Below are 7,799 nucleotides of genomic sequence, written 5' to 3'. Positions count from 1 at the left end.
ATCAAGTTCACATGCACGCATAATATATATACTATGTTTCAGTAATGAGGAAAATATTTTATTGATGACTCATATACTAATGATACTAACAAGTTATTTAAAACCATATTAAGGACCATTACATATAATTAATAAAAGTTTTTGCCTTAGATATTTATACATTCTAACTAAAAGTTCGATATGTCTATATTGATTATATAAGCATTATTGCACATATAGTTTCTTGAAATAATTCAAACACTTTGAGAAGTGGGGATGCTAGAGCATACCACATATAGTTATATCTTACTGGTATTTGGGATTCGTTTAAAGTAAACAGTCATTATAAGACTTGGATATTAATGTCCTCTCCAGGTTAGCACCTCTACGTCATCCATGATCTCAGATCAAGCTCTACCATTGACCTTAATTGACGTAGCGCGGTTTTAAATGTTTTTCATGCCATCGTAATCCTTTATAGTGTAGTTTATGGCCTTATTTCAAAAACTACAAACGAGAGTTAATAAAATATACAATAAGCACAAGAGTTTTGATTTATCTTGAGAATATAAAATAAGTAGCAATTAATAAGAATATAATTAAAAATGAACACTTAGATTCATAGTGTCATAAGATATGAGCTGCAACAACATCCACCATAGTTTAATCTAATGTTTCAAACAAATGCGTATTAAAAAAATAGAGATGCTATGAAAAGGAACAAATTATAGATATGGTGACTAAACTTATAGTTATCACAACTAGATAGAGAGTACAAAGTATCTATTGTGTCTATTGTGTAGAAAATGAATAAAGTGTAAAATGTGTAATTTAATATAAGTGGTTTTTATTATTTTGAGATATTAAACAATGACTAATGCTTACATCTCCTAAGACTCTATCCGGGTTAGAGGACTTATTTATATTTATTATATATCCACACTGTTTAATTTGTAAAGGGAGACATCCAACACTCCCATATATTAGACAAAGTCAGCCATACTGGAACATAAAAGAAAGGAAGAAAAAGAAAACACACAACCATAGAATCAAATTAATGTTATATTATTATCAGGTCAATGTTACATTGTTACCTGCGGCACACAACGATCTCTCTCAGTCATGCTAATGACAATTCTTCACGTTCGTGTAAATCTATATTCAAATAAAAAGTTAAATGAATGAGGTAATTTTTATTAGTTAATATATATTAAATAAATAGGGTTCTATTTCTTAAGTGTGTCAATGTTAGCCCGTGTGGGAGCACGGGTTGATGGACATAACAAGTAGTACATCACTTGTGTCAACAATTTGCAGTCAGCAAATGCAACCTGTATTAGGCATGGCTTCTTGATTAGCACACTGAGAATCTAGATTAAAAGCCGTGCTAATAATTTGTTGTTTTCTATAGGAGTACTCAATACTAATTTCCTTTGCAGCATTGAGTAATAATTAGTTACATGAGAGAGATTATCGTGTAAATAATCAGCTAGCATACCTAATAAGTAGTTTCAAGCAGGTTTTGACACTCTTGTTGCAATTGCAAGTAGGAAACGAAAATGTTGGCTAGGTAGCTGCTATTGGAAATGGATCGACGACGAGATCCATCTTGCATCAGTTGGATTGGATCAGTTGTAGACGCAGCTGCCGTCGTCGCTTCTGGCGGCAGGGTCAAAGTTGCCGGCCTTGGGGTCAGTGCACCCCTCCGGCACGGGCACGCGGACCTGCTGCGCCGCCTTGCCGTACAAGTCGCCCCTGGTGATGGCGTCGTCGTTGGCGTCGCCGAGGGCCGCCTCGGTGAGGTACTTGTCGGCCAGCTGCACGCGCTTGACGTTCTCCTGCTCCTCCACCAGCATGCGGCCGTACTCCATGAGCTTATCCAGCGTCATCCTCGGCTGCTCGAACGTCGGCGGGCCCTCCTTGGAGTTGACGAGCCTCCGGGCGATGTTCTCGACGCCTGTCTCGGCCACCCACCGTCGCACCTCGTCGTCGTATACCCTGGCGCGGAGGGCGCCGAAGAAGTCGATGGACTGGCCCGGGAAGGCGTCGACGAGCTGGACGACGTGCTCGTCGGGGACGCCGTCGGTGCGGAAGATGCCCTTGCAGACGCCGACGCGGTCCTCGCGGGTGGGCGCCCAGTAGAACTTCTCCATGCGGCCGTCGCGGATGAGCGGCGCGTACAGCGTGGAGAAGTCGTTGCCGGTGACGATGATGGGCACCCGGGGGTTGTCCTCCTTCTTGTACATCCCCGGGAGCTGCACGTTTGTGGGGTTGTCGGCGATGTTCATCAGCGTCGCGTTCACCATCTGGTTGTTCACCGTGTACTGCGTCGTGCCGCCCATCCGGCCCGCGCCGGCGTCCAGGTCGTTGATGAACAGCACGCACATCTTGCCCTTCTTTATCATGTCCGCCGCCTCACGGTAGCGCTGACGGATCAGCTTCGCCGGCTCGCCGGCGTTGCCGCTCTCCAGCTCGCCGGCGCTCATCACGATGGGGCTGTGTGGGACAGTATATATATATTTATTCACTATACTGTATATAGTCAAGTACTTATACTAATATACATGACAGAATTAGTTGGCTAGCATGTAGCTTACTTGATGCCCATCTTGGCGAAGACAAGCTCACATTGGAAAGACTTCCCTTGGCCCTTGCCTCCCCATATGCCCAGGATCAGAGGCACCTGATGATTGTCAGAGGCATCAAAAGCTAGCAGTTAATTAATTACTCATATATTTATTTTGACTTTGTAAGTGATGTACCGAATTAAAGAAGTGATCGATCTAGAAAAAGATTTGGTCAGATTATTTGTAGAAATTCCCTTAATAGCTAGCTTACGGCCTAATTGTTTGGGGTTCTATGAGAGCTTTTGGACATTTCAAAAGAAAAAAAAAACCTCCAAAAAGCCAAAAGTCAGAAGCTCACTAGCTTGTGTGCTTTAGGCTTATGTGAGTTGTTTGACTTTTGGAAACTCCAAAAGCTAGAGTAGAAAAATGACAACCCGAGAGAAAATGTGAAATTTCTCCATAATTGATTGCTCGATATATATCTGTTTGAATTTCATATATTTTTTAAAAACTGCTTTGGCCAGACTCTGACTTTTCTACTGGGCCCTACACCACATGGATGTAATCCATTTTTTCTTCAATCGAAAGGAAAGCTTGAGGACGAAGTGCCTAGTGTTTTTGAATTAAGCGAACAAAATGACTACTGAACCTTTTCCTCAAACAAAAACAAAAAAAATGACTACTGAACCACTGAAGTAGGCACACGCATGCATGTACAGTAGAGTATGCATGCTGGTATAGGGTTACATGCATGCATGCGTACCGTACCTTGATGTTTGGCAGGGTCATGAAGTTCTTGGCAATGTGGACGACGAGCTTGTCCATGAATGCGGGCGCGATGTAGTAGCCATCCATGGTGTTGTCGAAGCTGTACTGCCTGAGTCCCTGGCTGATGTAGTCGTAGGAGCTGAGCACGGCGACGTGGGTGCCGTCCCCCATGGGCGCCTGGAACAGCGGGTCCACGCGGCCCTTCCCCCTGGTGATGTCCTGCTGGTCGTCCGACGTGTCGTAGGCCAGGCTCCTCCACCTGTCCTGCTCCGTCTGCTTCGTCTCGTCCACCTCCTTGTTCACCGCCATGGCTCTGACGATGAGCCCCCTGCCGCCCTGCGGCTGGTACTTGTTCACCACCTGCTGCTGCTTCTTCTTCCTGATGCTGATAGTGAGCTTCTTGTTACTACCCCCGACGAGGAAGCTGCTCGCCGTGGAAGTACTTACCGGCGCAGCGACGGAGGTGGAGGAGAAAGCAGCAGCCATAGGTGCTATAGTATTGTAAGTGATCGATCGAGCTGCTGAGATCGGAATCTGAATCGGGGGATATGATGATATATATATGCTAGTAGCTGATGATGAACAATGCAAGCTGCCGCGGTTATAGTAGCAGTTCCCTTATATATATAGTTGCTGTTGCAGATCGTCGATGGATCGGATATATGCGTGCATGCTCTAGATCCTTCCCGGCCGCGGCTCTAGAAGACACCGACCTGCTTGTTGTTACCTGCTATGTACTCGCTCACTCAATCACTCCAGTGATCGCGCTTAGCTCGCTAGCGTCCAAGAACTACAAGGCAGGCAAGCAGCAGGCTGCAGTGCATGCATATGCGACACGTACGTCATCACTCCCGGCCCCACTGCAGTGCATACATGAATATTCTAGAGCGATCTAGCAAGCTGTACTATACCCCACCAAGCTAGCTTTGTCGATATGAGGACGAGGATGCATGCGAGCAGGAGGACGAGGAGCCACACCCACACGCTGTGGATCAGACAGATTACGCGTGCTACCTGCTGCAGCAAGGTGGCACGTCGACTGACGAGCGTGGCGCCACCCTTCATGTCCATCACTCTCCATCAATAGGTGCATGACAAATCGGAGCTAATAATAATAAGGTCTCGTTTGATATAGAGCTTTACTAATGAAATGATTTTTTTTCTACTTTAGCTTACTGAACAACTATATCGGTAAAGCTAAAACTGTTTTGATGACATGTTTGACAAAATAGTTTCGTATGCACAAAAAATTCATCACAGGGCTAATCGAGTTTCCAGTAGTGATGATACACAAAAAAAAACCAACCATAATGCTCTTAGATTTTTCCCCTTCTCTATGTTACCCTCATCTCCTTCCTACCGTGTCTCTTTCTTCCCTCACCTTTCTTCCTCGAATTTCATCTCAACAGCCTACCGCGCCCACGAGCCTCGGTGGTGCCCTGCACTCGCGCCTCTCGGTGGCCAAGCCGGCGACCCTCGGTGGCCATAGTCGCCTGCACCTCGGAGGCCCAGCCAACTCCCCGACGGTCGTGGTCGTCAGCGCCTTGGTGGCCAAACAAGCTGGATCCATAAGTGCGAGATGAAGTTGGGACAAACTACTATTTTCATTTTCATGCCACCCTATTCCCGTACGAGAGCAGGCTTTTAGAAGCTTCACCTATGAAGCGCTATTTGCTTTCATATTTTGTAGAACACACGTTTGACACAAAACAGTTCTTTTTTTTTGGCAATCGTGCCTACATATCCTCGGCGTCAAACCCGGCCAAATGTAAGTTCATGGCCACGGGATCGAAATCGCCCGAAAACAGCACCTGCAGTGCGTTCTGTTTGTGAAGCTTGTGAAGCTTCATCTAGCAAACAGTGCCTAATTAAACCTGGCCTACATACTCTCCTAGGTAGATTTGCATCTATGATGTGTGAGCGTGCGCGCCAGCTCTCCTGCCTCCAGATTATTGTTGTCGCGCCTGCAACATCATTACACTCTATATAGTTGCCTCACTACTACATGCATTTTGTCACGCCAGTTCTAAATCCTTTATCACCCTAGCTAAGTTATGGTAAAAGTTAGCACAACTTTATCACTGACGATTGCAAACCGTTGTGACTTATCAATGTCGTTTTGTGTAACGAGCCGACGATTTGTACCGATAGGTTTCACAAGCTTAATTTAACTGTAGCACAATCTTGACAGCTCAATAATTCAAGTAACAGCAAAGTTTTGTACCACTGAAGCCTCCTACCGAACACTCCTCTCTTCTAGCTCATGTCAAGATCATGTAGTAACAACATACCTATTAACCTTAGGACAGAACGGGACTAGAAAGGTGAGGAAGCAAGATGAACAAAGAATAGGGAGAAACACCATAATACATTGAAAAACCGGATCCCCTGGTATGCAAACTGGACCACCCTATTTTCATAGTGCAAACTGGATCCCCCCTATGCAAACTTGATGCATTGGTACGCATATTTCATCCCGAGTGATTTTTGGAGAAATAGTCAAAACCTATTCAAACAAACTCCAAAATTGTGAAATTTGAACCAGAGCTTCACAACAACAAGATCAATAAATCACTAGAATATCTCCCCAAAAATCACAAGTCACCAAAACTGGGTCCCCTGGTATGAAAAACGGATGATCCTATTTTTGCAGATTATGAGATACTTTCTTTAAAAATCCGAAGCTGCTACAAATCATCTCAAAAAAATGTCAAACTTGGTCCATATATTGACTAGCTCATAGTTAAGGTAAATCCTACAAGATCTTTAAAAAGGACACATGCTTCACAGCAAATTTACCAAATTCTTCTATCAAATATCAAAATGGGGTTTTCACTATACAGACGAATAGTTGTTTTAGCCTACACCGCGACCCTAAAGATGTTGAATTTTTTTTGCTACGTCTAAGAATTGTATGTGTAGTATTTTTGTATTATGGCATGGTGAATTCTTGGCTAGGGGAGGGGCGCTCGATTCATATACTTTACCTCGCCCTAGTTCGCAGCCCCGGCGGCTCGTCGTTGTAATCAAAACTCTTTCTCGATCTTAATACAAAGATGCGCAAACCTTTTGCGTATTCGAGAAAAAATATTTTTATATTATAACAACATAGATGGCATAAAAATAAATTAATAGTATTTATAAGTGATAATTCTCATTTAAAAGGTATAAACTTTTCAAACTTACAAATGTATTGTCATGAAATATTAATATAATTTAAAGTGAAGTGTCTGTGTCGTTGGTATGTTCTTTGTTAAGAGAACATTTTTTTTCATAATTGATAATCTATTAAAATGGCATGTTTACTTTGTCTACATGGTGACACAACGTTAATGTTTACTTTTGATTTTACAATGGTAGAATGTGTAATATATATATATATATATATATATATATATATATATATATATATATGTAGCATATTTTTATGGTTATTGGATTATTGTTTATAATAGATTATATTAGCATGACAAACATTTGGTGGATTTTTAATTAATTGCATAGGGTGCATAAGTAAGACACAATATTAGTGTATTTACATTGTTTATTTTGATATGTGTAATGTAAAAAGCACATTTAGTGTTACTTTGCAATATGTTTCATAGTGGCATGATTCAATAATTAAAAGCAATTTTAGGAGGCTTTTTAAATTTATATTTCATAATGACAGATGTGGGAAATTTAAATGCAACTTTAGCAAATAGTTTATGTATTTTTCATAATGGCTGAGGCGGGCCGGTAATTTTTTTAGAAAATTAGAATAGGTCGAATGTGTATTACTAGCGACGATGATTAAAGTCTACAAAATTAAAAGCTTGATACTTTTTGCTTTTATTTTTGAAAAAAATACTTGTGATGTATCTATTTTCCTTCCGCGTCTCGTAAGGATTAACCTAGATACTCCTTTAGAAGCCTCCAATTATAGCAATATGAAGGAAGAAAATCACGACAAGGATCTTGACATCTTTTCAAAAATGAAAGGCGGTGTGTGAACTTTTTTTTGTCTGGTTCTTCTGCTTGAGTGGTGCCAATTGGCAATTGGCAATATTAAGCAAGATAGTCACGACAAGCGGCATCCACGTACACCACGGGTGAGAGAGGCCAGCCCAGCAGAGTCAAAGAGGAGCAGACGCAGCCGAAGCTCAAGCCCAAAACTGTGAGATGAATATCTTTTCCTCTGTCCTTGCCTTCCATTGTCCGTTCTTAACTCAAGTGCTTGAGAGTTGAGAGAGACGGCGGATGCGGCGTCTTACGCCGGTAGCCTCGGCGCGGCTCACGGCAGAGCTTGTACGGCGCAGGCTTGCAGGAGGAAGGGGACGAGTAGAGGAGTCTTCAGCGACGGAGCAGGACCACCTCGGATCCTGGCTTGTGCACGAGCTAGCGTCTAGCGAGCGAGTCCGGCCACGGCCACCACGTCCTGCTCAATACATCGGTTTCATCGGCGACGGGAGACCGGAAACGGCGAGTCGCGATGAGTGTTTAATC

At 42.9% G+C, this 7,799-nt stretch overlaps 1 protein-coding gene across 1 annotated transcript; it reads right to left on the bottom strand.

Moving 5' to 3' along the window:
- Positions 1–1,304: 1,304 nt before the first annotated feature.
- Positions 1,305–3,965, bottom strand: LOC136487274 (ribulose bisphosphate carboxylase/oxygenase activase, chloroplastic-like). The gene is made up of 3 exons (XM_066484416.1): positions 3,315–3,965; positions 2,577–2,662; positions 1,305–2,475 (listed from the first exon to the last, which is right to left on the bottom strand). Exons 1-3 carry the CDS (start codon positions 3,798–3,800, stop codon positions 1,608–1,610), a joined length of 1,440 nt encoding a protein of 479 aa, XP_066340513.1. The 5' UTR covers positions 3,801–3,965; the 3' UTR covers positions 1,305–1,607.
- Positions 3,966–7,799: the final 3,834 nt, after the last annotated feature.

Source organism: Miscanthus floridulus, chromosome 10 (genome assembly GCF_019320115.1).
Source record: "Miscanthus floridulus cultivar M001 chromosome 10, ASM1932011v1, whole genome shotgun sequence".
Taxonomy (NCBI): domain Eukaryota; kingdom Viridiplantae; phylum Streptophyta; class Magnoliopsida; order Poales; family Poaceae; genus Miscanthus; species Miscanthus floridulus.
This window is presented reverse-complemented; position numbering and strand designations above follow the sequence as displayed.

Excerpts from the sequence above, each read along its gene's own strand:
- LOC136487274 (XM_066484416.1), bottom strand. The coding sequence starts at position 3,800 with ATGGCTGCTGCTTTCTCCTCCACCTCCGTCGCTGCGCCGGTAAGTACT. Across the intron at positions 2,663-3,314 it reads TGACCCTGCCAAACATCAAG|GTGCCTCTGATCCTGGGCAT; the intron begins GTACGGTACGCA and ends GACAATCATCAG. Across the intron at positions 2,476-2,576 it reads TTCGCCAAGATGGGCATCAA|CCCCATCGTGATGAGCGCCG; the intron begins GTAAGCTACATG and ends TGTCCCACACAG.